Below are 27,710 nucleotides of genomic sequence, written 5' to 3'. Positions count from 1 at the left end.
ACACAAATTCGTGGATTTTCGCTTCTCGCTGATTGAAAATGCGCTTCTTTAATGGATAACAATGCTTCCTGAATCAGATATTAAGGAACTTTATATTAAAATATATATCTATATGTATTCTCTACAACTAAAAGCCATGAGAAACAGAGGCTAGGACAAACTACAGGCAATATCATCAGCATGAACAGTTGCGCATTGACTTGAGAAAAAGACGTCACCAACCACTCTTATCCTGCTGGGTTTCAACTCTTTGGTCAAGCATTCTGGAGCACAAACGGAGGAGAAGTTTATCCTGTTGCTATTTTACACAATGGCACCTAATCCTACTTCAGACTGGATTCTACTCCATGTAAGGGCATTTGGATACTATTGCGATTCTCGGAAGAGAAATGATGTATATAAATTTACACAATTTCAATGTTTTCTCCTTAGGATCGCTTTTACAGGTACAATAAAAAGAATTGCATTCATCCTTTACCAATTCTCATCACCAATCTCTTAAATAGAAAGCAGGAAATCTACTCGCTCTCATGGAAGCAAACCGACCTTTCAAAATTTATGATTGCCAGTGCTCAATTCGGAGGTCCCATAGGTGAGTTGGTATCGTTTCGCGTTGCAAAGACAAACAACAACAACAACAACAAAAGCTAAATAAAATAAAACTTACTCTTAAAAAATGTATTTTTATCAGCCATGATTCGAGACGACAAGAAGGTTCTTCTTCTTCAGAAACAGCAGCCTATCAAACCAACGATATATATCTACAGCTCTGCTGGTATTCTTATTGAGCAAATCTTGGTAAAATAATAGCAATAATAATATAAGGGATTTGGTTTGTACACAAAGTTACGGACAGGTAGTTAACGATTGTAAAAATTATTGAAAAGTGGGACAAGGGACGGATTGTTTCATTGGGATGGACCGATCAAGAACAGTTGGTAGTAGTAACAGAGGATGGCTCTGTCAAATTATACCCTCTCTATGGCACGAATACACAATTCACTCTTGGAAAGGTAATAAATAAAGACATACATTAAGAAAATAAAATAGAGTATTTATTTATTTCACTTTATTTCATTTTATTCAGGATGCAAAAGAGTTTGGTATCATTGACTGTCAGATATGGGGAACTGGATTAGTGGCAATGACTGGAAATTATCAACTCATCTCAGTCACCAACTTTGATGAACCTCGACCCAAGCCAATGGCAGATACTGGGTTGATTGAGCCTCCTCACAGTTGGGCTGTTATTCCCCCTCAATATACCCTCAGTAGACATGTTGAAGTGCTGATTGCGACTGGAGCAACTGTTTTGGTTGTGGACAGTAAGGAGTCCCAAGATCAGGTATGCGTTATCATAGACTACAGCATATGTATATATATGTGTGTCTATGCGTCTCTTTATCATTTGTGCTGATTTGAAATGAATGCTATGTATGAAATCAAAGCTTCTTCAACAAGGTCCTTTCACCAAGATGGAGGTTTCTCCTAATGGAAAGTTCCTGGCCCTTTTTACTGTGGATGGTAAACTGTGGGTTGTTTCGACTGACTTTCAAAAGAACCTGTCGGAATACTTGACAAAGTCAAAAATACCCCCTCAGCAACTTGTCTGGTAACGTTAATGCTAGGATTGACACAAGCAATGGACACGAGAATAAGAAGAATCGAATGTTGACATGAAATTAAACGCAAATTAGGTGTGGAACAGATTCAGTGGTATTGTATTGGGACAAGATTGTATTGATGGTTGGTCCGTTTGGTGACTGGATTAAATTCACCTATGATGATCCGATTTACTTGGCTGCTGAAGTTGATGGTATACGTATCATAAGCAATGAAAAGTGTGAACTATTACAAAAAGTACCAGGTATTAACAGATAGTCCTGATTCTCAAAAGAAAGAAAACTGTAATGATGTGAAATGTAAATGTGTCTTTTTTGTTTTACTTTAGCTGCTACTGAAGAAATTTTCAAAATTGGTTCAACTTCTCCTGCTGCCATGCTGTATGATGCTCTTGATCATTACGAGGTACATAATTAAATAAATAATAATATTAAAAAACACAATCTTTAAAGACTAACTAATGAAATTAAAATTGTGGGTATATTTAGCGCAAGAGTCCAAAGGCAGATGAAAATATCCGTAGTATCAAGGCAGATTTGATTGACGCGGTTGATTGCTGTGTGGAAGCTGCCGGCTTTGAGTTTCATCATCATTACCAACGCTCTCTTTTAAAGGTAAAACAACTGTTCTTGTCTGATGTTTAAACTGCTGTTTAGTATTGACTGGGATATAAATCCAAAACCTCCACTTACACACCATACCATACTATGTCAACCTAAAATCTAGGCGGCATCATTTGGTAAATGTTTCCTTGACCACTATAATGCAGACCGATTTGTGGACATGGCACAAACAATAAGAGTGCTTAATGCAGTGCGATTCTATGATATCGGCATTCCTCTTACTTATGCACAGTAAGTAAAGCCTTCTTTCTTTGTGTGTTTAAAACAATACACATATATTTTTGGTGTATATTTGTATTTTAACTCTGGTTATAATTGTTTTTACAAAGATATAAGCGCTTGACCCCGGAAGCTCTAGTCGATCGACTTGTTCAGCGAAATCATCATTTGCTAGCATATCGTATTGCCGAATATCTACACGTCAGAACAGACAAGGTCTTGATTCACTGGGCATGTGCAAAGGTATTTTGAGCTTCTTTTTGCTTGACTTATTTTGCGTGTATTTGTATGGGAATATGATTATGAATATATACAAGATGCATGTTCTTTTCAATAATTATTCTTTTCTCTAAAAAAAACAATCTAAATTCTTAGATCAAATCTTCGTCTGATGATGATGACACTTTGTGCCGGACAATCGTTGATAAACTTGCCAAGAAACCTGGATTGTCCTACGCAGAGATTGCAACAACCGCTTATAACTCAGGGCAGACACGATTGGCCACCAAGGTGTGAAATAATTGGATTTTTTATATTAGATATATAAAAAAAAGAAACATCTTTACGCTTTATGCCCCCAACGAAAAGATTCTAAAAACAGTTTTGTATGTACTATGGATTATGTTTAGTTATTAGATTATGAGTCCAGAGCTGCCGACCAAGTCCAACTGCTGATGTCTATGGAAGAAGATGAGACTGCACTCATAAAAGCCATTGAGAGTGGAGATACTGATATGGGTAAGTTTAAGTTTCGATACTGTTTGTTTGTTTGTTTTTTATTATTACTATTATTATTATTTTAAAAAAGAAAGGTTGTCCGTTCCTTTCAAGACACAAGAAAATACTCAGTGACTTGCCATAGTTTATTTGGTTATCTTCCACCTGAAACGAAAGCTTCCTTTGGGCGAATTCTTCCGTGCAATTAATAACAAGCCATTGGCATGTAACCTTTTGGAGGTTTATTGTAAAGAGCAAGACAAAGAACTCCTCAAGGACTTTTATTACCAAGATGACCGAAGGATAGAGAGTGCGAATGTGATACTCTCGGAAGGCTTTGATATGGACGTAAGTGGTCTAATAAAGAATTATTATAGGGGTAGAGAGCGTGGTGATATAAATAAAGAATATATTAATAATATACTATACTCATGTCATGCCTCAGGTTGCTACTGAAAGGATTAGCAAGCTAAAGGTAGCTGGTAAGACATATCATGAAGATCGTGAACATGTATTTGAAGCCAAGGTATGAAATATGAAATATGAAATATGAATACAAAATCTTAATATGTAGTTACTGACAAATAAGCTCATATATATATATATATATATATGTATATTTACTTTTGGTTGGGGTTAGTCTGTTGATGAGGCTGTAAAACTGCTTCAATTCCAGGTTCAGCTCGAAAAGGATACCAACCAACCTTTTACTGGACTTTCTGTAAGCGAGACCATATACAAATGTACCGTTCTTGGTCAACACGCAAAGGCAACCAAGATTAGGGGAGACTTCAAAGTGCCAGACAAGAGGTGAGATAAGAGCAAAATAAACCCCGAAATTCCGAATATGCGAGTTTTATAACTGATGTTTCTCTGAATAAGATTCTGGTGGGTGAAGCTTCGGGCATTGGTGGAAGTGAGGGATTGGGAAAATCTCGAGAAACTTGCGAAAAGCAAGTCTCCTATCGGATACGAGGTATTTAATGTGTGCTTAGAATTACCGCTCTTGTACTTCGTTACTAATCTATCGTCTTTGGAAGCCATTTGTTGAGGAGTGTATCAAAGCCAAGCAATACCAAGAAGCGTCAAAGTATATCTTAAAATGTGATCCTCCAGTGCGTCCCATGCTGTTTATAAAGATTGGAGCATTTAAGGAAGCAGGAGAACAGGCGTTCCTGAACAAGGATATGGAGGGGCTAAGGTAAGGGTTATCAATAGCTGGTATGGAAGGGGAGTGTGATGGAGAATGAGCTAATAAGTAATTGCCTATTGTATTCTCTATTCAGGCAAGTGCGAGCCAAATGTACAAATCATATCGTTGCTCAGGAGCTAGATTCCTTACTTGCACAACTTAACGCAAAATAAAAAAATAAAAGAGAGATGATGACTTGTAATGTTCCATAACTTTTAGTGGCTTGTCACAATGCCCTCATACAAAGTTGAAAGTCGGCCTAAATCTGATAACCAACTTAATTTAATTAACTTTCTCTTGCTTGCTTGCTTCTTTTTTTTTTCTTCTTCTTCTTCTTCTTTCCTTTTTTATGCTCTTTATACAATGATGACTCTAGACTTCAGCCTCTGTCTCCCACAGCTCACAATGCTACTATCCTTTATAATACTCATAACTCTCTCTATTCCTCCTCAACGTCAACCACTTGTTCTCTCAAAACTTGGCAAGATTGCAAAAGCGTCATTACCGAGATTCCATTCCTACTCATCGCTTATTGCTAATTTTTTAATACGACTTGGTTCTTACTGGACTCATGCCCTCAAGGTAATTGACCAGAATTTTGTCTTGCACGTGTGGGTTGTGCGGAGCCCTATTAGACTTTTGGTTTTTTTTTGGTTTTTTTTTTTTAGTTTTTGTGCCTATTTTATTTTATATTTCTTCTTCTTTTGCTTTATTTTACTTTATTTCTATACTACATGTAACGTAACACAGGCCAAGAAACATGTTAATAACCTTTAAAGCAGACATCCTTCAGCTCTTCCCTCCCGGATACGGAAGAAACAGCATTTGAAGAACAATTCAAATATTTTATTGTCACATCTTCGCTTCTTAGTGACACACCTATCACGCAAACCACAGACCTCACGCCTGCTGACACCAATGACCTTCCAGCATTAAAACAAAGCGAAAAGACTTACGGAGTATGGAAAAAGATCATATTAATATCATCTGTGCTCTCCTTTTTGTGGGTGGCAGGAGGCATGGCTATAAGTTCGTTTGGTTCACAGCCTGACACAAGTTATTCCCACCAGCTGCTTATTATCAGCGTGTGCATTGGTCATCTAATTGGCTACTTTATTATCCGTCGCTCTCATCGGCGAACGATAATCCGGCGTCTACACAGAACGGCGCTAGTTAAACTCTGCCAGATTGTCGATTTGTTCCAGAATAGTGATACTAGCCTCCTGCGTCTTCTGGACAGTATTCGACAAGTAGATCTCATTTCGCAAGGATACACTCTTGCCTCAGCGTGTTCGGCGCCAAGACCACTACGAGAACAGCCCAACAATAAACCACGGCAAATTACAGAAATTTGTCGTGAAACAAGCGAATTGTTGCACGCGCTATTTGAACCCTTGGCCACTTGTATCACACAACTACAACCTCTGACCCACCAAGCCAATTTGTTGCGTTTAAGAGAGATGTACAATGTCGAAGAACTCCCAAAGAACTTTGTAGACACGGCCGATATCAGAAAGTCTGTAATGCCGACCGATAGACTGGACCACATCTCTTATGCGGTCCGATGCAGACGACGAGAGACGTTGATGTATCTCTTGGCGTTAGATATTATGACCAGTGGACATGATTCCGAACGCGATGACTATGAGCAAAAATGGGAGAATGCGGTGAATATCATGTCAAATCTGATTTCAACGTATACCGAATTTAATGCAAATATTAATAAATTACTTGATGCTGCCATATGTAAGACTCTAAGGGTATCTCTATATACACAATTGAAAATGTTTATCTAATGATTATCATTATTGTATATAGTTCAAGATGGTCTTAGTCGTGAGTATGATTGTGGAGGAAGAAGCTTTGACCCCAGAGCTCAGACCCTCTTGCATCGGTTCAATGTTCTTGAGAATTATATACGAAACATTCAATCGAAAATATTCCTTTGCAAGCACGACACAAAAACATTTACTTCAGGTCGAGGTAAGATTCCTTTGGCAAAAATTATATTTAAAAAAAAAAGAATCCTCGACTATTTTTAAAAGCAAACAAATAATAAAGATTCGTATTAATTAAAAATTAAAAATATATTATATTATTATCATTTCGATTATTAAATTATACTATTATAGGCTCAGCATATTCAATTGAACGTATTGGAGAAAGATTTGGAACGATTGATCAAGACTTTTCCCACATGTTATCTCAATGGGAAGAAACCAAAGAAACATTATTAGGATTCACACGCCAGGAGATTTCACCTCGAACCAGCCAACTTCCTTCACCTCCCACTTCACCTCGTCAGACTGGTATTAGAAGTAGTGGTACCATCAAGCGTCTCTCCTACATACAACAATCTAGACAAAAACCAAGTCCTGTCACACGCCATTCATTGATGACTGCAGCCGCTGTTGCCTCTTTTCTTGAAAACAAGCGAGTCCATAGACTTCAAGCTCGTCAACAGGTTAATAGCAATAGCAATAAAATCTTTATAGGAAATTATTATTAACAAGTATTATTAGATTGCTTCCGAAGGAATCGTGAATGATTATAAAGACGTTCCAGCCCTCCCTCATTCCATCAGACGTCCTTCCACTCCTATATCGACACATTCTACCGACGATGAATGAGTTCCATATATATATACTGTGTTTATCTATCAAGACTTTTGAGTTACCTCTGCTTGTTTTTCTTTTTCTTTTTTAACTGTAAAATATCCTTCTTTATCTATTTACCTAGTCACCCCTTTTAACTCCAATGTATATCTTCTCTTACTTAGACTCTTCTACTCTTTATCCCCTTTCCAAACAATGATAACCAAGACCACATCAATATATTTAACATCTTTTAATTTGTGAAATCAATTTGTTTCTTATATGTATATATCCTAGTCAGTTCAAAAGTGAACCCAAAGTGAGCAACCTGAGAAGAGAAAATGCTCCGGAAATATTATATATACACATGAAAATGGGTTAATTTGTTTTTTTTTTCATTTTTTTTTTTTCATTTGGACATTTTATTCAACCTTGTTCTTCTTAATATTATATTTTAAATTATAGAATTATATATATATATAAGATCTATACAATAATACCAATAATGATCTATGTATCTCGATCAAAAATACTCACGATTGCAAATCTCACCTTCAATGTACTTAACGTGCTCACATATACGCTGGTGTTTGCGGCTGCGATAGTAAAGGGTATAGACGGTACTCTGAGTGAAATTGTCCAGACAATATATTGCACGTAAAGTCTCATATTATATTAGCTTGTGTGTTTCTAAGATTTCTTTCTTTCTTTCTTATTTATATTAATTAATTAATTAATTAATATACTTGTATATACATTTTAGAATTATCAGTATATTGTTAATTATCAACGAATTCAAGACGTCAATAGTTGCTGAAAAGTATTTTGGATTTCTTGGCACACATCAAGGCAAAGGCACGCTTTCCATAATGTAAGTCATCTTGTACTCACTATATATATATATGTGTGTGTGCGTGTGTGTGTGTATAAAATATAAAAGAAAGAAAAAGAATAAGGTTTTAACTTGTAACCATTTACACAAGTCTAGGGTGCTTGATAATGTGTAATACGGCATTTAATACCATTGTCACCATCCTTTGCTTTACGGTTGGGTTTACTTTTATAATCATTTCGATTTTACCTAGAATGACGCCTCCTTGTCCATTCTGGAGAAACTACCGACTCTACAAGGAGTTTTGTGCAGAGGGTTTAGATCTTGCTCAGCCTGATATCCAGAACTACAACCAACATCAAAAGCATAAACAAATCGAAGGATCTTGTACAATGATGATAGAGAATCACCACTATCACAACAATAACAACCAAAACCCACACGCCTCGATTCTCCCGTTTCATGTATCACAGCCTTGTGTGAATTGTTTTGAATCCAGCTCGAATCCGGCATATTTTGGAACACAAGCCCTAGTACCAGCACCAACAGCACCAGCAGCAGCAGAAGGAGGAGGAGGAAGAGTGTGTGGTGTGAATGGTGATCGCATACATCTAAATAGTGGTTACTATTGAGTTGACAGAGTCAGGCTGTTTAAATGTATATATGATTATGATATAATTTGGTGTTAATGATATACCACTATTTACACCTTTGCTGTTAATCAACCAATCAAGCAAACAAGCAAACAAACAAGTGGATATGTGTATGTGTATATGATTTGTTAGTAGATTTATAGCTTTACTTGGTTTTGATCAGCAACTTGAATAACTTGAGCTCCACCTGTCTTTCCCTTTATCTCTTTTGTGTGTATTGTTAATGGTTATGGTAACGAACCAAAGAATAGGTTTTTTTTAGCGTTAAATAAGAGTAATGGTATGAAGAAGTAAAGGAAGAAAGAGAGAAAATACAATAGAAATATCAGATTGTTTTGAAATCATAGTTGAATTAGAGTTCAATCAGATAACAACATTTTGGAAAAAAGTTACTCCCATCAAATATAGTCATATGAGAATAGTTTCTTTTTTTTTTCTTCTTTTAGTTTACTCATCACCCTTTCATGTTTCTACCCCTTCTCCTTCCAGAATTTTTCAAACCATTGCCGTTCTTACTACCACCACTGCTGCCACTACTAGGATCCTATCTTATTCACTTCAAACCATGACTCACTTTTATCTCTCTGGAGGAAGAGCTCTGACAGGCGTCCTTTTATCTGACAGTCATTCATTCTCGATGGGTGTCAGACATGAGACTCCTAACGTCAACAGCTCTGAGCCTTTTTGCATTGGCAACATCGGGTCTCTGGGTACCCACAACACCGAGTCGTTTTCTCCAATTGAGCGTAGTGAGCACTGCCTCGAGATGGATGAAACGCCATCAAGGCTGTCGAATGATTCTTCTTTGTCGTCGTCTTCTTCTTTATCTTCTTCTTCTTCTTCTGACGGCAGTGACGAGGGACTTGCTCTTAACCTTGCAAGACACGGGGTAAAGAGTTCCAACCTCAACAAGTCTATTGCGGCGGCAGTTGTGAATTATCGCGGGCCAGTCAAAAAACGTCTTGAACACTCTGTCTTGCCTCAACGACTTGCCGAACATTTTCCGTCGGATGAGTATCCCAATATCAATCGCAGACTGACCGTGATTGAATCGTTTTTGGACAATCTAAATGTACTCAAGCTATCGACAAACGCTCTGTGTGAGTTTGACCTTCAGATTCCGATACCTCAGCTCAAGAAACTGCTGCTGTCGAACAATAGACTGACAGACGTTAGCCACTTACCTGCTCTGCTACCAAATCTTGAAATGCTGCACCTGGATAACAATTTGCTTGAAAGGCTACCAGAAAACATGGGCGACTGGAAGAAGATGCGTCAGCTAAGACTGGGGTCTGTAATTGGTGGAAACAGGATCGTATCTCTGCCACAGTCTATTTCGGAAATGGCGTGTCTTGAGATACTGGAAATAAACGACAATCGTTTGGTCTGTCTGCCATCTGACATGTACATACCCCAGCTTACTTTCATCAATCTATCCAACAACCAGCTCAGGTTTATACCTAAATCTTTGGCGCGGTGCCCACATCTAGAGTCCGTCATGGCCTCAAGGAATCAGCTAGTGTCAATATCGTCTGATTTTGCAGGGGCAAAGAAACTCAAGATACTAGATATCAGTTTCAATAGGATCTGTATTACACCAAACGAGCTTCTGGAACGTCAAGGCCTCACAGTTCACATCACAGCAAATCCAATGATTCTACTGCCTAACACAGATAACAGTACGCTCTATGAGGAGTTGATTGAAAGCATGGCAGACGAGAAAAGGGTTTTTGTACAGGTGCCCAGAACACAGCCAGGCGTAAAAATACGTACGTACGTGTATATAGTGTGTATAGCAATGTGTGCATGTACGACAAATGGTTAAAAAATTTTCTCTTCCTTTCTTTCTGTGTGTGTGTGTGTGTGTGTTTTTATATATATATATATTTGATTTTGATTTTGATTTTGGTTTTGGTTTTGGTTTTTAATTATTGAACCTTAAGTTCCAATACAGGAAGATCAGGATGAGGATTGGTATTTTGACGCCAGACTTGAACAGGAGGAGATAAGGCTGAATGGGCAGGTTGTAAATAGAAATGCGAACCCAAATCATAGACCAACAACCCCATGGGAGACTGAGCGTGCTTTAGTATTAAAGAGGCTAAGGTCAGAAAGCGATTTGTTCCTGTCGACCCTCGGTTCTTTGCCCCACTACCCTGTGACTTCATTAAGAGAGATCACAGCCAAGGACACGATTAGATTAAAGATACCTCTACAGGATGAGTTCCTGCCGCGTGGGATTACAGATGATCTGGAATTCAAGAGTCATCAAAGGTGCTATGGATGCAAGGGCCCTTATGTCAACACATGGATTACATACATTCTTGTCAGAGGCTACCACGGTCACCCCCGAGTCGTCCGGAAGATCCGATGCTGCTCTCGTAGGTGCTGGGATATATGCCATGAGAAGTATTTCCATTGGAAGATACTGCAGCTCGAAAGGCTTCTCAACGTAGAGATGCCGCGTGGGATACCTTGGATTGATGAGTATGGTGTTCGGCCTGATCATGGAACATTTGAGTGGATTATAGCTGCAGCGCATGCAGCCGATGAGCAGAATTCGTCTCTCTACATATTGTAGACCAAGAGATAGGTGGAGAAGGCGGATATTGAAGATTATGCATTTATTAACAAGCAAATGAATAAAGTAAGGTAGATCAGCTTTCTCTCATAAAACGAGAATTGTGCATATTATTCAGAATCATGATTCTCATATAAGAACAATTACCCTTTATGTACCTTGCCATCCTTTTGACTATTATTTCTCTTGGCTGTATGTTTTTATATATAAATAAATAATTCTAACTACAGGTTTGAGATTTTCCATATGGTTTACACAAATTAGGGGTACGTTATTTTGGAATTCCCATTCCTATTTATGTGTTCTTTTTGTTTTCTTAGGAGACGTTTCACATTACTATACTATAGTATAATGCACTATGTTCTGTAGCTGTTTTGTAACAAGACAAAGCAGGTATGTTGACCATGTCAAAAATAAATTTTTACTAATGCTTGATCCAAATTAAAACAAAACAAGATAAAATACATCATTATGAGGTTAATGCCTATAAAAATATCTCGCACACACATACACACACAGGCACAGGCACAGGCACTTGGGCTAGTATGCTTTTGTAATATAGGCGTGTATTTTTAGATGCTTTTCCAATAGACGTTTTGCTGTTATAAATCAAGACAATCTGTTTATTGATTCTTGTAAGAGTTCTTTTTAAAGATCTTTATAGTCAAAATATAGTATAACAATCACAATAATAGTAATAGTAAATCATTAAAAATAGCTTTTTTTATTATTATTATTTAGATATTTTAAATAAGCTCTTAGTGTCTACAATAGACTATTGTCCTATCATTGATAGCAAGAGTTATTAAGATGACTTGCAACAGTCCTTGGTATGATTATAATCATCAGTATTTACTATCCAGAATCATAAGAAGCGCAAGTGACATAATATAATTCTTTCGATTGGTTTTTCTCTATGTGTGTATGTAAAGGAATAATGATGATAGAAAAAGAAAAATAGATTCTCGGACGCACAAAGAGAATAAGCTTCATCATCTGTACTGTGATTATTAAGGAAGATATTTTTATTTGAGTTATCCGCTGCATGATTTCTTGTACGATATCGGAAATTAATCAAAAAATAAGAAGGTAACAAATATATATATATATATATATGTATATTATATGGTTTGCATTTTTGTATATAGATGTTTTGTTTTGTTTTGTTTTTTTATTGGTGGGTAAGATGTACTACTATCGGAACGGGGTCCATTTGGACTACAAGTTCAGTTCGCTTTAAGTATCTATTTGTACATTTGTGTGATTTCACTTACTTTCTGATGCCCATAGATGTACAGATATGTATAATGGAAATTGCTCAATGTTCTCAAGGGTCTATCTATCAATTGATTGCCATTCTATATGCTATATGATATATACTTTTGCATACATATATATAATCATGCACATGTGTACCTACTACATTATGCTATATGTATGAATGATGTTAAAGAAGAATAAACATAAGAAATAAAGAAAGAAACAAGGATCCTGTTAGCAATTTGACACATGGAAAGGGAGGTGATTAAAAATAGCAAATGAGTTTCCGAGTAGGTTGTAGGCGGAAAACCCCGGTTTTATTCCCTTTCTCATTAATAAAATTATATATATATATATATAAATAATAAGTAAGTTTGTGTGTAAAGGGATTTAGAGCCTTGTAAGTTAACAGCCGACTTTTTTTTGTTACAACTTTTGAAAAGAAAGATCTTACTTGACTAGCTCGAAATATTGAAATCTTTAAAGGCTACAAAACAACAATAGCCAAATCCAAGTAAATAAATAAAGATGTATCTACGCCCACATTATCATTATATTGGTATTTGATAGTCAGTAAATAAAAATAAATAAAATAAAAGTAAATTGTATAGAATATTATGATGGTTGCCATGGTTATTGTGGAATAGCTGGTACTTTATATTTCAAAAAGTCTACATAAAAGAATCATCTATACACTTTAAACACCTGAATATTTGCTTAATTTGATCCTCTATCCCCTCCCCTCTCTAACCCCTCCTCTCCTTCTCACCTCACCTCACCTTTGTCTTCACTCTCCCCTCTCCTTTTCTTTTCCTTCTTAGTAATAAGAGAATAAATTAACTTGCAAGAAAGAGAATTAAGCAGTACAGAACCTTTATCCCCTTGATAATTTAATACCATTAATAATCATAAGTCTAGAAAATAGATGTAATATAGATATAGATATAGGCTTGTATTGAACAGGTTATTTTTGGGGGCAAGACACAAAGCATAAATATATATATTTAAAAGGGTTGAGATAATAATAGATTTTCTTTATTTATTTATTTTTATATATAAAAGTATTACTTATATATTTTATATAATATATATACAGACACAATATTACTTGACTCTTTCTTCTTCTTCTTTTTCTTCTTTATATATATATATATATACAAAGACAATTTCTTTAAAGCACCTTAGTTTTTTTTTTCTTACCATGCACACTGTATCTTATCCACCGTCTTCTACTTACAATGCTCCAAGAGATGTCAGTCTTGGTCCACCAGACATCAGATCATTACTACTCACAGTGGTCAATACAACACACGACCTCTACAGCATGGAGTGTCGTGATCGACCAAATGTACTTGCCCGTCTATTAGTCAGTCTTTATGAACTAGGTGGTAAGTTACTCTTTTTTTTCTTTCTTTTCGGCTGTTGCTATGGAAATGAAAATATATATATAGATCTTATCTTTAATAACAAAATAAACTCAATCAACCTTTTTTTTTGTATTTATATTATATATAAAATATTACAGCCGATAAAGAACGTTTGAGCAAGGCCTATCTGACCGAAATAGCTGATTTGGAATTACTTCGATCGTCGGTGTCACCAACTATCACAAAGACTAATTGGCAAGATCATCTCGGAAAGCAAAAGTAAAATATCCAAAACATTTATATCTTCTTTAAATTAAATTTTTTTTAAAAAAAAAATTGAAAGGAAGTGAGAGAAGTTGGTAGGAAGGAGGGAGATCTATTCGACAAACTGTTATCAATAATCATTCTTGTCAATACTCATTTTGTTTTTTCTTCTTCTTTTCTTTATTAGCTGTTATCGTGCATATCTCGACTTCTTTGACAAACAAGTCACTCTTAACGGTCTCGAAACAGTTCTCGAAACATATTTCTACACCAGTGTATTACATCAGTCCATTGGATCTCAGCTTCAGCCTCTAGTTCATATCGCATTTGGCTTAGAGCAAAATCTGTCCCCTGTAGTTGTTCAAGGCCTTGCTTATTTGGCAAGCACCTTTTGGGATGTTGGTGATTTCCTCGACGCAGCCGAAACAGCAGCAGCAGCAGAAGCAGCAGAAGCAGAAGCAGAAAAGATTAAGGCAGCAGGTGTTGCTGCACGTTCACCTCAACAAGAACGCCCATTGGACCCAGAAGGACTCCTGTTGGACCTAGTCCTGTCCGACCAGAGATTCGATGGCAAGATTGAAGGCACAAACACGTTTGGATCGGCTGTACGACTGTTGTTGAAAAGCAAGAGTGATCTACTGGGAACTTATGTGACGGAATGGGCAACCGCTGGACAGCAACTGAAGGCTGAAGATTGTTCTACTGATGATGACAACGATAATAAAGGCAATAATGGCTCGGGATCGGGAAAACGCTTGAGTAGCCTGACTCGATTGGCAGTCCGCCTCATGGCGACCAGTGCACGAAACACAAGCGGAACGATTGAGATGGACGGATTTCTTGGGGGGCAGCTTCTTGAATCTGCTCTGGCGATCCAAACCCTGGCCAACCACCGATTGGGCGCACAGGACCATTCATTATTCTTCAATCGTTTAATTAACCTCCAGTTCCTGGCCATGTTGTGCACATATATTGTCCAGGGAAGACCTCGGATTAGCAACATCATCAATACCATAAACAGCAGCGGTAGTCTTGTCTCTGATCGTCAGTTGTCGTTGTCATCGTTGCTAGGATGGAAGGAGTGCATGAACATTGTTGTCCAATCAGACGATTCAAAGGCAATCCTGGCCATTCGATCCCTAGCCACGGCCCGTGACAGATTGGGTCACGACTCCAAGTGTCTCGAAACTGCCAATCTTATTGCCAAATTTGTCCAACAAGGCTCAGGATGTAGATGGATTAAGGGAGGCACTGGTTGGGTATAATTATTGCTCTTATTTGATTTTGATTTTGCTTTTTGCTTTTTTACTCTTATTCGCTTTGTACATACACGCATTACTTTCTCTCTCTCTCTCTCTCTCTCTCTTTTCATCTACCCATATCGCTCCTGTTCCTGTTCTTGTTCTTGTTCTTGTTCTTGTTCTTGTTCTTGCCATCATTCTCATTATTGTTCTCTCTTTTCATTACATCTGTCTACCTCTTTTTTTTTTCTTCTAAAAAAAACAAAATAAATACAATACAATACAATACAATATATAAAAGTTAAATTATCATTGTTGTCCTTATTGGTATTATGATTTGATTTGATTAATGCATAACAGACTGGCCACTTTTTTTTGGCAACACATACACACACAAATATATCAAAATGAATATATACAGTGGCTCCACTCCCAATGTTCGTTTTCCAATGAGCTGAATTCGTTATTATCTCCGACTAAACTTCGTTTTTTTTAGAAGCCAAAATGCGCATTTTATTGGACAAAGTTCGTCTTTGTGAATTGGTAAAAGCCGTATTGCATCCCTTACAATTTGTTTTTTTTTCTTAGATAGCTTATTTTAATTTCAAATGAGTAGAGGTGTTATCTCGCATAAAATTTGGAGCTGCTTAAATATAAAAAGTTGATGTCCAACGTCGGAATAAATATCGTAATTTGAATGTTTACAATTTCTGTGAGAAAGAAAATCAAAAGCAGTGCGTTTCTTTCTTAATAACAATATAAAGACATCTTGCAAACAAAATATATAAAATAAAAAAAATTAATGCTTTTCATTGACTCTAATGCGACCGAAAATCTTTTTACTGGTGATGAAGAGTCGCAGAAAACTAAAGCCAAGAAGAGAAGTCGTAAATGTTTAAATCTTAAAGACCTTTCTAATACAGAATGCAAGCAAGAATTCCGTTTTACCCTTCCAGAGGTAAGTTTATTATTTACAAATAGATATATATATATATATATATCTCAATGTGAGCATATAAAGCCCTTGGTATACAAGTGATTAAAACATATCTGTCAATTTCTAATAGCTTCACATTAATTATATATCCTTCTTCCTATTGCCTACTATGTAACTCTGTACAACCTTTATACTTGTACAATTTTTTTTATTTCACAGTAAATAAAACCTAATTGTCTGTTTATCTTTAGCCTCAATATCATGTTCCATGTAGTTTAGGTCTTATACCAACATCTTGCTTAAACAAAGATTATTGGCATCATTTGTTGTAAAAAAAATAAAAAAAAAATGAAGCCAATATTTGGAAATTAAAGCGCCGTAAAGGGGGCCATCTCATGGAAAATTGAAATTTCTGTGAGTTTAATTAAAGTTCGTCTAAAGAAAGGTAACTTTGGGAGTGGAGCCACTGTATTCTAGACTTGATTCTTATTCTGGTCTTGTCTTTTTTTTTAAAAAAAAAAAATTGTCCGAAATTTTCGCACTTCATGATTGATTTTTGTGACAGAATGGGGGGATCACCTCATTTTCCAAGACTATAGCTATTTTCAAGTGAAGCTTAATCCAATTCAATACGTACAAGATCATTCCTGCATGTCTTTGTATATTTATATATTTATATTTGCAATGTGTAATGATGTTGCTGTCATGTTCTTATTATTATACTTCTTTTCTCTAATCTCAAATCCATATTTATATAAATATATATATATATAACTTCATTCGAATTTATTTGTTCCCTTTATACTTTATTCTTCCGGGTAACCATGGATCCGAACCCTGTATAGTGAAGTATAGTCGGGATGTCCCCAATTCGATCTGATGCGGATCAGCACGGCCTGGGCTATAAGATAATGTGTAGATGGGACATCAAACATCTGGATAGGAGCTCCCTCGATATCATACTCGAATGATCCCAACAGAGTAGAGTCTGGGTTCGGATAATCCCACGGAAAGCGCACTGGTCCAAACACGCCGCCGAGTAAACTACTGCCACTATTTTTCGTTTGACTTCCACCAATCGATTGTAGTCCCCAGACTTCGAATTCTCGTGGAGAAGTGGTACGATTGACAGTCGACGAGGTCGGGGGTGGGAACTCGACCGTCACGTGTTTTACAAGAATAGGCTGGCTGAGATGGATTCCCAGCGTACCTTGGGCCCCACTCATAGTCCAGCACGCACCCGGCTCGGTTCCGTGCATCAGGGCAACAACCGGCGCATAGTAATTGCGGGTGCCTATTCCTGTCAGACGCGCAATCTGCCGCAGGGCTGGATGTTGTGGGTAAGTTGTGTAGGTGTACGATGTCAGGCGACCGATCACAGAAGCACCACTGGTGGCAAGTGCATAGTCTGGTAAAGTATCCCATGGATTTAATGGCACTGGCCTTTGTCTGACTTGTTGTTGATTATAATGCTGTTGGTCTTGTGATGGTGATGATGGTGATGAGGATGAGGATAGTAATTGAGGATTGTTTCCAATGTTGTCAAGTAACTTCTGGACTTCTTCCCAATGATTTTGCAAGTAATTGGCTACCTCTAGAGATGCCCTCAGTTGATCGGTCTCGCGTTCGACCTGGGCAGGGATATCTTGGAGAGTCGATCTGAGTTGGTCGTTTATCTCTTGGCGGACATGATCTAGGGCTGCTGCATAGTCTTCGAGTTCTGTCCGACTGGCACAACGGTTGTCAATGTAAGAATGTAATTCCGGTAATAATGAGTCTGAGTTTGATCCGATACTGTTATCATAATCACTATTAGCACCATTAATAATAATTGTATCATCCGTAGCAGTAGCAATTGTAGTAGCAGGAATAGTAGCAGCACCAACAGAAGCAGTAGTAGCATCTGTGACAGTAGCATCCGTAACCGTAGCAACCGTAGCAATAGTCGGTCGAGAGTTCGATTGAACCTGATGGAGTCTTGATTGGACTTGTCGTTCGACTTCTTTTGAAATATATGCTTGAATAGAATCAGGATCCTGAATAACCAAAGGAGACGGCGATGGCGATGGTATTGATTCTGTTGATGCTATTGATGATTCTATTAATGATGTTTCTGCTGGTGATTGTTGATTATCATATCTGTTATTGTTATTACTTTTACTTTTACTTTTGTTGGTATTAAATTCGGCCAGAAAGGGTTTTTTGTGGAAAAATGGCCATATGGTGCGGAACTTGTCGATCCTGATGGGTTGATTGTCCAGGACGTGACGGATGATTGGTGTGCGTTCGAATTGATTGTCTGGAAAAGATGAGAGGAGTCCATTGAGAGCACCCGCAAGAATGAGGATAAATAGCACCAGACGGTTCCATCGCCAGGATGATCGAAGAGGTGGTTCAGGGCAAGGGTTATAGATTCCAAGAGCTTTGAGTAGATTGGTGAATGGCTGAATTATTGCGCGACCGGCGATCAGTAAAAGCAATTCTGTGCACCTTGAGATGATTTCCTTGACGATCCACAGGCACCAAAACAGTCGAACGAACACCATCAAGAGAACCTTGTCGTACACTTTTGCTAGTTTTGATTTCATCCACGCAACGCCCTCGAGATCACTATCATCGTTATATTGCTCGTCCTGGTCTTCATCTGGATTTATTGATTCGAATTCGCCTGGATTTTGATTATCGTCATATTGATCATATTCATCTTCCCCGTCGTCTTCATCTCTGTCTTGTTTTGCTTGGCTTTTTTTATTTGTTCTGGCTGGTTCGCCATTATAATCAATTCCATCAATATCCAGAATCTCTCCTCCGCTGGCTACCACGTTCCTCCGCCGGGCTTCTTCTTCAGGGTGTTGGGATAGCATTTCTTCTTCTTCATAAGGGTTCCAGCCCTCTGGAGTGGATAAAGATTGGGATAGAGATTGGGATTGTTGTGGAGTGTTTGAGTGACCGAAAAAGGCATCGATTTCTTGATCTTGGGATGCTAGTTTGTTTAAGAATACAAGAACAATAAGATAAGATATACGCACACGCATATAAAATTATAGATTATATATATAAAAAAGTTTAATTATAATTTAATTTTTATTTTTATTTTTTATAAGTACCTGAAGTAATAGCGTTATTATGATTTTGAGTATTATTGTTGTGGTTATTGTTCGTATTAATCGATGACCAGTGTTCTTTTGAGATTTTGGTGAATCTGTCTGACCATTGTGGAGATAGTTGGACCGGTCTTAGCCTTTTGGTAAGTGGAGTGTCGTCAAGCATCTGTTGCTGATGAAAGGCTGTGGCAATGTTGATTGAGGTGTCTCCACGGATGGGTGTACCCTTTTGGATTGATTGGTGGTTTTTGTGTGAGGCGTGTTGCTGAGCTCGTTCTGCAACAGCATCAGTAGGACTTGAACAATATGCACCGTGCTCTGTTTCGCGCCTACGAGGAGAATGGCCTAGATTGAATCCACTGCTCATCTTCGTTTTCTTCTTCGTCTTCGTCTTCGTCTTTATTTATTTGTTTGTTTGTTAGTTAGTTATTATGTATATATGTGTATATTCTTCTTCTTCTTTTTTATTATTTTATTTATTTATTTATTTATTTATTTATTGTACAACACAGAGTTAAGGAGAGGAAGTTGAGGTTAAAGTTGATGATTATAAAAAATAATTATACTCTTATTCTTATTCTTATATATAAAATTTATATTTGTTTATTATTTTCAAAGAGATATATACATTGTTCATACACATACACAGATTATATATTATGTGCACATATTAAAGACAAACAGACAAAGGTAGCCAATTCTTTGTATAATTTCTCTCTTATATATTTAGATATATAGTGTATGGCATTTTTTTTTTTTAAAAAAAAGAAATGATTTATAAAAGCTATAATAATCCTATCAATCTTGCATTATTTTGCTACATGTTTGCTGCTTAGATTCTATTCTATCATATATTAATAATAGTATATAAATTATTAAAATGAAGAGATAGAGATAGAGAGTGAGGAGGACAAAAGGTTAATAATAAAGAGGGAGGAAGAGAGGAAGAGAGGGAGAAAATATACAAGTTTTATTAGCAGCAGCAAAAGCAACAAAAGCAATAGTAGTAGTATATTTTTATTATAATGTTGAACAATAGAAAATCGTAGCATTCATATATATATATATAGGAGAGAGAAAGAGATGCTAGTACGTGACTGTTCAAATCCAACTTGACGTCAAAGCACAAAAGGGTGGCTTGCAATAACAAACTAAGCTGGGGGTTTATGAGATGAAAGGAAGGGGGGGGGACTTTTTTTTTTTTTTTAATTTGAAAGTGCAAAGTCTATCATTTATAGCTTTCCTCTCTTATATACACATATTTTTTTTTGACTCAATATGGACTATTCCGGATACAACCAAGGTGGTGACTCTGTAAGTCACACTACAAACTACAAACTACACAACATACATTACGCACTATGCAATGAGAGAAACGACATCAAAAAAAAAATGAACGAAAGAACGAAAGAACAAGAATTTTAAACCGTTATTTTTTGTTTGTTTTGTTTTTAACAGAGCAGCAAGAAGCAGGAGGTCATGGACCAGGTCCGTAGCGAGCTTGCCCTTGCTAATGCCCAGGAGTTGATTAACGTGAGTATAGATAATTTCTATAAATGTGTATAGGTATACATAAGAGAAATGGAACGAAAGGAAATGGAATAGAATGGTGCATGGGTGTATGTATATATATATAAAGGAAAATGGAAAGAGAGAATTACATATACATATCAATTACAATTTAAATATTCTTATTATTATTATTTTTAAAAAAAAAAACGTGAATTCAGATATAAAATATCTAAAATCAAATGTCAAATGTCAAATGTCAAATATATTAATATATAATGATTATACAGAAAATCAATGAAAAGTGCTACCTCAAGTGCGTTCCTAAGCCAGGAGCTCGTCTTGAGAGCAGTGAGCAGGCTTGCTTGTCAAAGTGCATGGACCGTTACATGGAGGCATGGAACGTTGTGTCTCGTTCCTACGTTTCCAGACTCCAGCGCGAGTCTCAGAACCAGATGGGAGGTGGCATGTAAAGCAAAACTATGCATAACACATACGCACGTCTATCTATCTATATAGACAATGTAGATACCTACTATGTATATTAAAATCAAGTATTTAATTAAGTAATATGTATCTACAAAAAATAAAAAATAAAATAAAAAATAAAAAATGATTTAGATTTAATATAAAATTATTATTTTGGTTGAAATTTTATCAACAGAATATATAAATATATATGGTACATTTTGATACACTTTATACGTTTAATAGATAATATTAAAGAATACAATCCAAAACATGACGGACACGATTTTTTTTTTTTTTTTATATATTCAAAAATCAAGACAAGATTAGATGAGAAATGTTTAATATATATAATATATATATATATATATATTTTTGCATAAAAGGTGTAACAAAAAGAAAATAATGGCAGGCAGGCAGGCAGGCAGGCAATGAATGATTTGATTTTTTGTATGTATATATTATATATATATATTATATACATTTATTAAAATAAATAAATAAATAAATAAATAAAAATGTTTTTATTGAGTTGAGTTGAGTTGAGTTGAGTTGAGGTTTTGAGTTTTTTGGTTTGAAAGTAAAAGGGAAAATGGGTATGTAAATTTGCTTGTTTTTGAATGAAAAATAATAAAATAAAATAAAGTAAAGTAAAATAATATGTAATTTGTGTTTGCTATTTACAGTCATCCCCATTTATATATAAGCTAAATATATATGTGTGTAATTTGATTTTTTTTTTTGTTTTTTTGTTTTTTTAGAGAAAAAAATAAAAAATAAAAAATAAAAAAAATAAAGGAATTTTTTTTTGTATGTTGTATGTTTTGTGAGTAAAATGAAATGAAATGAAATTGAATTGAATTCAACGTTTTTTGTTTTTGTTGTTGTTGTTTTGGTCCTTAAAGTACCATAGATGGTCTGGCATTAAAGTGAGCACTGGCGACAACTGGAGAACCAGCTACGACAGGTTGACAGCGGCGAGCAACCAGGACACCATGACGACGGCGGTAGAGCGGAACCCAGGGATAGGCATTGGAGGAAGGAGCTCGCTTGTTTCGCAACAATTGAAGGGCAGCTGCGGCGGAGGCTGCAGTTGTGGTCTTTGATGGTTTGAGAATGGACCGGTTTGTAAAGATGGTATTTTTGATATTGTTGCTTGTTGTCGTTGATGAAGATTTTAATGGCTGGGATCTTGAGGATAATGACAGGGATGATAAGGATAATGCTGCTGTTGTTGTTGGTGATGTAGAGAACATTTGGTGCTGCTGTTGCTGTTGCTGTTGTTGACTTGACTGATCATTTACACGACAAGCAGCAGAGCAGTAAAGAGATGATTGTTCAGACTATTAAAAATAAAATAAAAAATATATATTTTTTGATTAGAAATTGAAATTTTAAAAAAAAAAAAAAACTTCAGATTAAAGATGATGATCAGATGATCTCTAAATTATTATTTTTTGTGATTTTGGAGATCTAGATCATCACAAATTTTCTTTGTTGAGATGATTGATCGCATGAGATCGATTTTGTAATCACTTTTGAGATCATCTTATTTCTCAAGACTTTATATTCTCTCTCTCTCTCTCTTTTATATGGTTACAATGCAAGACAATGCAAGACAATGCAATGCAAGATAATGAAATGAAATGAGATATAATATTAGACGAAACTTACCATATTGTCTTCAACACGGTTGTCACAGATGATACACCAAGAAAGATCCATTTTTATTGTTTGATAAGTGAATAGATGGAGAAATATAAACAAGAAGAAGAAGAAGCAAACAAACAAGGAATAAAGGAAAGAAGAAGTAGAAAAGAAAAGAAAAGAAAAACAAAGAAATGTATCTTTATACTACTATTTGTCCTGCTAAATTTTATTTTGTTACGCAGCAAAAAAAGAAAAAGAAGACACATTTGAATGTCAGATTGAATATCAGATTCAAAAATTGCGCAATGAAATCAAGGTAGATTGAACTAGAAAGTTAAAGAAAAAAACAACTCATTGTTATTTTAGATCTACTGGTCCATCTACATAAATATCATATTAGAAAGACATGGATAAAAATTTTGAAATTAGAGTAATGAATAGTAGTAAAACTAATGAATGTGAAATCTGATTGGGCAATATATATATATATAAACATGTGTTATTGATGTTGATTATCAAAGATCACCACCCAATCAATCAGTTTTACCAGTAAAAAACATATTGCTTCTTCTTGCTGTGGTTTGCGTGTTTGAAACAACGAGTCACAGATGCTTTAGTTTCTATCATTTTCTTTTCTTTTTTGTTCCAAGAAAAAAAAGAAACTCTTATAAAAACTGCGCTTTAAATTACAAGGACAAAATAAAAATAAAAATAAAAATCCATGTTTCAAAATATTTTTGTGTATTAAAAACAAAAAAGGAAATTTGCGCATTTATTTTGATTTTTCAAAATCAATAAAAATTAAATTAGAGATGCAAAAATAAACAAGATCTGATGCAATTCTAGAGAATATGTATATTTTTAGAAATTAAATCAATATCTTTTTCTCTTATTTCCTTCTATATGATTTCAACCAATGAAATCCAATAGATTCCATACAAAACAAAGACAAAAAAAAAAGTATATATATAAAGTGTTGTTTTTAGTAACATCACGCCCTTATGCTTAAAATGGTGAGCAGGCCGATTACAAAGTGTATATATATATATATATATTTTTATTATCCAATCAGAGAGTTTGTGTAAACATTCCCCACGCCTCCTCTCTTTCTCTCTCTCTTTTTTTTTCCCTTTTTTTTATTTATTTATATTATGGTTTATGGTTTTAATTCTGTTATAAAATGGCGACAGTCAAATCTCTTCTTAATGTCTTATATAATTTCTTTTAAAGAAAAAACAAAAAAATTTATTCTCCACTTCCAAGTCCATTTGGTTTTTTCTTTCTTTCTTTCTTTTATGATGATTATTATTCTCACACACATTTTATATTTTTTTAATGGCCAGAGTAACCTACCTAGCTACGTACCAATTTTTGTGTCACTTTTAATAATCTATAGATTTGATCGATAAGAGATAGTAGATTACTATTTTACTGTATTCCTATTTCCATATATCACCATGGCATTATAGCACCCATATCACCATAGCACCATAGCACTATAATATATATATATATATATTTTACTATGGTCACTATAATTACCATTTCATCATTTAGCCAATTGGTCTTTAATAGTTCACATTCATTAAAGAAGTATATAAAATAAAATAAAAAGAGGTCTGTGCATTTCAATCCTTCAATTCTCAACAAAAAAAAAGACATACTTTATAAAAACCATTTACATTTGAATTTGAATTTACAATTACAATTACATTTATCCAATTTATTCATTTATACTCGTTTTTTTTTTTAAAAAAAAAAAAACAAAATATATTTTTTGATCGTGTTGAGACCAAGAAATACTCCGAGGCACGTTCATTGATGTGTAAGATTACAAGTTATAGCAAATATTATTATTATCATCGTTATATATATAAAAGACATGTATGCATATGTACTTATTTACATTACCTATTACCTATTTCCTACCAATCGATTGTATTATTAATATTTCTAATTATTTAATTGAATTGAATTGAATTGAAACTGATTTATATATATATATATATATATATTTCTGTTAATAAACCAGTCAAATGTACTTCTCTTTTTTTTTTTGAATAGCAAGAATAAAAGTGAAGAAATTGGATTGCTTTTATATATGATACAAAATCCTACTTTCTCTTTACTTGGCCTTGACAGATATATATATATAAATAGAAATTATATAAATAAATAAATAAATAGTTGCATGATGGGTACTAGGGTGATAAATCAAAATGTATATTTATATTTATATAAAGAAAAAGAAGAAGAACAAAAAAAAAAAAGATTCAACTCAGCACGTGTTGATAAGAATTAAAGAAGACATATAAATCTTAGTTTTGTGCAATCGCAATATATCTTTTTTGTACACAAAATATTGCGATGCTAAATTCATGACTTGCAAAATAAGAAGAAGCAGAAACAATTTATATATTATCCTTGGTGATATAAGCATTTTATATAAGAAAATATCAAAATCAAAATAAAATTACAAGGCCCTTTTTTTTTTAGCTGTCTTTACTTGCTAATTGATCTGTATTATTACCATTATACACTAAAATTAATATCAAATATTACATGTGCGTAGTTAATAGTGATACTACCATACTATTATGTACTGTACCGTAGATTTATTATAAGTGTAGCATATTTGGATATTGTCTAGAACCCTTTTGCTGGTATTCTTTATGCAATATGTACAAAGCGCCCCACATACACGCATCAATACATCAACACATATACGTACATATCTACGCACATCACCCTTCCCCCCTCTATATACATACAAATAAAACACACAAATACACCCCTCATTTCTATCTATCTATCTATCTATCTTTATTTATTTTCCCCCCTTTTTTTTTGACTTGTATATTTCTTTATATGTCCTGTTGTTTTGACTCTATATTTCTATGTATCTATATATCAATGTACTATATTTAACAGCCACAAAACAGCTACAAAACAACAACAACAATAACAACAATAAATGGCAAATGAGAAATTATACTAGCGTAGAAAATGCATGGTGCGACATGGCGCAGACAAATGATAGTTATGGCCCATTGTAATGTATAAGCCATGTCTCAATATTTATATATAGGCAGTACAACCTTTTATTTCGCTATTTCTTTATATAAGAAATATTTATATAAAGAAAAGAAAAAAGACGTGATACGATGCTCAAAATGGAATTTGTTCAGTAAGTCCCGCAGCACAAGAAGGGCAGCGGCGGGGCAAGTGACTTCCCTGTTGGCACGGACGAAACGAGGTTCCCAATTTTAGTACAAAACTCTTCCGCGGAATGAATCTCTTATAAAAGGGAGACATATTTTTTTCACTTTTTTTTTTTTTTCTTTTTCCTTTCTTATTTTCTTGTGTATTTTTGAATACTTATATTATACGCACAACACACAATACAAGAAAACATTATACTTCTTTTACAAACATAAATATATAATTTTCCTTCCTTAATTCATTCGCTTAACCTTTTTCAATCCAAAAAAAAAAATGACTAAACGAGTTCAATTTTCATGCGACGTAAAGTTTGTTAATACTTTTGACAATGATGAATATGGTAAGCCTTTATTTATTTTATATATAAATCTTAATTTCAATGCAATTAAAATCAAATCAAATCAAATCAAATCAAATTAACATTAATATTAATATTAATATTAATAACAAATTTGCTTGTTTAGATCGAACTGCACAAGAGGTTGCAAAACTCACCTACAAAGACATGGTCGAACTCCTTACCATGAAATCACAGTGGCGTCGAGAAATGGAACGCATGCTTGCCGAACGAGCAGCTGGAGAAAAGCGAGACGATGACAGGGACGAACCACCCCGTCTCTTTGTCTCATGCGAAATCTACACCTAAAATAACAAGAACAACAGCATCATATCTTCTCTTCTTCAAACCGGACTACCAAGAACGCCTTGATGATCTCAAACTCACCTCATATTATCTCACATCACATCACCTCACCTCACCTCACCTCACCGATCGACCGACCAACTGACCAACTAACTGACCGATGTTTTTTTGCTTGCCTGCCTGTCTTTTTGCTTGTTCAATATTTTATTATTTATATTGTCTGTCAACAACTTTACCAAGTCAAGGCACGCAGTCTATCTCTCTCTCTCTATTTGATTTTCTTTGTTTTAAACCAAAAATAAGAAGAAGAAAAGGAAAGATACAATCTACGCATAACACACACACTCACATACATACACACATACATACATACATCAACACTCACATTTACAACAATCCATTCTATGCCTATTTGGTATTCCTACTGACATCACCACCCTTTCTATCTATCTACTTATCTACCCATCTCTCTCTTTGTACAAAATATACACCTTTTCTTTTTCTCCTTCTATCTTTTCAACTCCAACTCCTCTTCCCTCCTCTCTACACATACATACATATATATATATATATATATATATATAGGCATTTCTATGTAATTCACCAAATACATCCCCCCTCCCATATTTATCCCATTCAATTCATGCATTCAATTCAATTCAATTCACAGTTATCATACATATATCCTTGTTTTCTTTCAATTTTTTTTAAAATATATACATATATATATATAATTATTTATTTTGTTTCTTTTGATAACAACAATAATAATCTTCTTCTTTTAACTCTATCATATCCTGTGATTCTGCTCTGGCCAATGAAAGAAAGAAGGAAAGAATGAAATAAAGCATATGTATTTTTATATCTATATCTACTATGTATCTGCAGGGGGGAAAAGAAAGAAAGATATATATATAAGGAGAAGGAGGAGAGAGATAGAGAGAGGGGGAAATGACAATAATGATAATGGTAATAATAATTGGTAATGGTGATTTTGAAAAAAAAAAAGGG

General features: G+C 34.9%; 9 protein-coding genes across 9 annotated transcripts; 7 read left to right on the top strand and 2 right to left on the bottom strand.

Moving 5' to 3' along the window:
- The first annotated feature begins 293 nt into the window (after positions 1–293).
- Positions 294–4,574, top strand: PHYBLDRAFT_124139 (hypothetical protein). Its single transcript, XM_018428975.1, has 20 exons — positions 294–349; positions 433–446; positions 507–592; positions 692–798; positions 888–1,013; positions 1,088–1,345; positions 1,449–1,612; positions 1,698–1,867; positions 1,952–2,028; positions 2,112–2,237; positions 2,350–2,477; positions 2,576–2,708; positions 2,841–2,975; positions 3,095–3,203; positions 3,328–3,530; positions 3,628–3,708; positions 3,823–3,992; positions 4,065–4,158; positions 4,223–4,383; positions 4,469–4,574. Exons 1-20 carry the CDS (start codon positions 311–313, stop codon positions 4,545–4,547), a joined length of 2,460 nt encoding a protein of 819 aa, XP_018292806.1. The 5' UTR covers positions 294–310; the 3' UTR covers positions 4,548–4,574.
- A 166-nt stretch (positions 4,575–4,740) lies between these two features.
- Positions 4,741–7,004, top strand: PHYBLDRAFT_144130 (hypothetical protein; the record flags this gene model as incomplete). Its single annotated transcript, XM_018431146.1, has 5 exons — positions 4,741–4,956; positions 5,154–6,120; positions 6,193–6,357; positions 6,507–6,838; positions 6,897–7,004. The coding sequence occupies 5 exons, from the start codon at positions 4,741–4,743 to the stop codon at positions 7,002–7,004; spliced, it is 1,788 nt and encodes a 595-aa protein (XP_018292805.1).
- Positions 7,005–7,473: 469 nt separating this feature from the next.
- Positions 7,474–11,277, top strand: PHYBLDRAFT_180952 (hypothetical protein; the record flags this gene model as incomplete). The annotated part of the gene is made up of 5 exons (XM_018438390.1): positions 7,474–7,625; positions 7,732–7,839; positions 8,054–8,397; positions 8,900–10,222; positions 10,397–11,277. The coding sequence occupies 5 exons, from the start codon at positions 7,474–7,476 to the stop codon at positions 11,032–11,034; spliced, it is 2,565 nt and encodes an 854-aa protein (XP_018292804.1). The 3' UTR covers positions 11,035–11,277.
- Positions 11,278–13,458: 2,181 nt separating this feature from the next.
- On the top strand, positions 13,459–15,455 carry PHYBLDRAFT_180951 (hypothetical protein). Its single transcript, XM_018438389.1, has 3 exons — positions 13,459–13,682; positions 13,820–13,940; positions 14,113–15,455. The coding sequence occupies exons 1-3, from the start codon at positions 13,496–13,498 to the stop codon at positions 15,188–15,190; spliced, it is 1,386 nt and encodes a 461-aa protein (XP_018292803.1). The 5' UTR covers positions 13,459–13,495; the 3' UTR covers positions 15,191–15,455.
- A 513-nt stretch (positions 15,456–15,968) lies between these two features.
- On the top strand, positions 15,969–16,205 carry PHYBLDRAFT_144127 (hypothetical protein; the record flags this gene model as incomplete). The annotated part of the gene is made up of 2 exons (XM_018431145.1): positions 15,969–16,124; positions 16,188–16,205. The coding sequence occupies 2 exons, from the start codon at positions 15,969–15,971 to the stop codon at positions 16,203–16,205; spliced, it is 174 nt and encodes a 57-aa protein (XP_018292802.1).
- Positions 16,206–16,909: 704 nt separating this feature from the next.
- On the bottom strand, positions 16,910–19,574 carry PHYBLDRAFT_61187 (hypothetical protein; the record flags this gene model as incomplete). Its single annotated transcript, XM_018440768.1, has 2 exons — positions 16,910–19,086; positions 19,211–19,574. The coding sequence occupies 2 exons, from the start codon at positions 19,572–19,574 to the stop codon at positions 16,910–16,912; spliced, it is 2,541 nt and encodes an 846-aa protein (XP_018292801.1).
- A 911-nt stretch (positions 19,575–20,485) lies between these two features.
- PHYBLDRAFT_144125 (hypothetical protein) lies at positions 20,486–21,189 on the top strand (the record flags this gene model as incomplete). Its single annotated transcript, XM_018431144.1, has 3 exons — positions 20,486–20,521; positions 20,666–20,740; positions 21,007–21,189. 3 exons carry the CDS (start codon positions 20,486–20,488, stop codon positions 21,187–21,189), a joined length of 294 nt encoding a protein of 97 aa, XP_018292800.1.
- Positions 21,190–22,083: 894 nt separating this feature from the next.
- On the bottom strand, positions 22,084–22,909 carry PHYBLDRAFT_144124 (hypothetical protein; the record flags this gene model as incomplete). Its single annotated transcript, XM_018431143.1, has 2 exons — positions 22,084–22,527; positions 22,859–22,909. 2 exons carry the CDS (start codon positions 22,907–22,909, stop codon positions 22,084–22,086), a joined length of 495 nt encoding a protein of 164 aa, XP_018292799.1.
- Positions 22,910–26,211: 3,302 nt separating this feature from the next.
- PHYBLDRAFT_158512 (hypothetical protein) lies at positions 26,212–27,493 on the top strand. The gene is made up of 2 exons (XM_018433802.1): positions 26,212–26,396; positions 26,521–27,493. Exons 1-2 carry the CDS (start codon positions 26,330–26,332, stop codon positions 26,700–26,702), a joined length of 249 nt encoding a protein of 82 aa, XP_018292798.1. The 5' UTR covers positions 26,212–26,329; the 3' UTR covers positions 26,703–27,493.
- Positions 27,494–27,710: the final 217 nt, after the last annotated feature.

The sequence above is a fragment of the Phycomyces blakesleeanus genome, assembly GCF_001638985.1.
Source record: "Phycomyces blakesleeanus NRRL 1555(-) unplaced genomic scaffold PHYBLscaffold_8, whole genome shotgun sequence".
In the NCBI taxonomy this organism is placed as follows: Eukaryota; Fungi; Mucoromycota; class Mucoromycetes; order Mucorales; family Phycomycetaceae; genus Phycomyces; species Phycomyces blakesleeanus.
The sequence above is the reverse complement of the archived record's forward strand: the minus strand, read 5'-3'. Positions and strand labels throughout refer to the sequence as shown.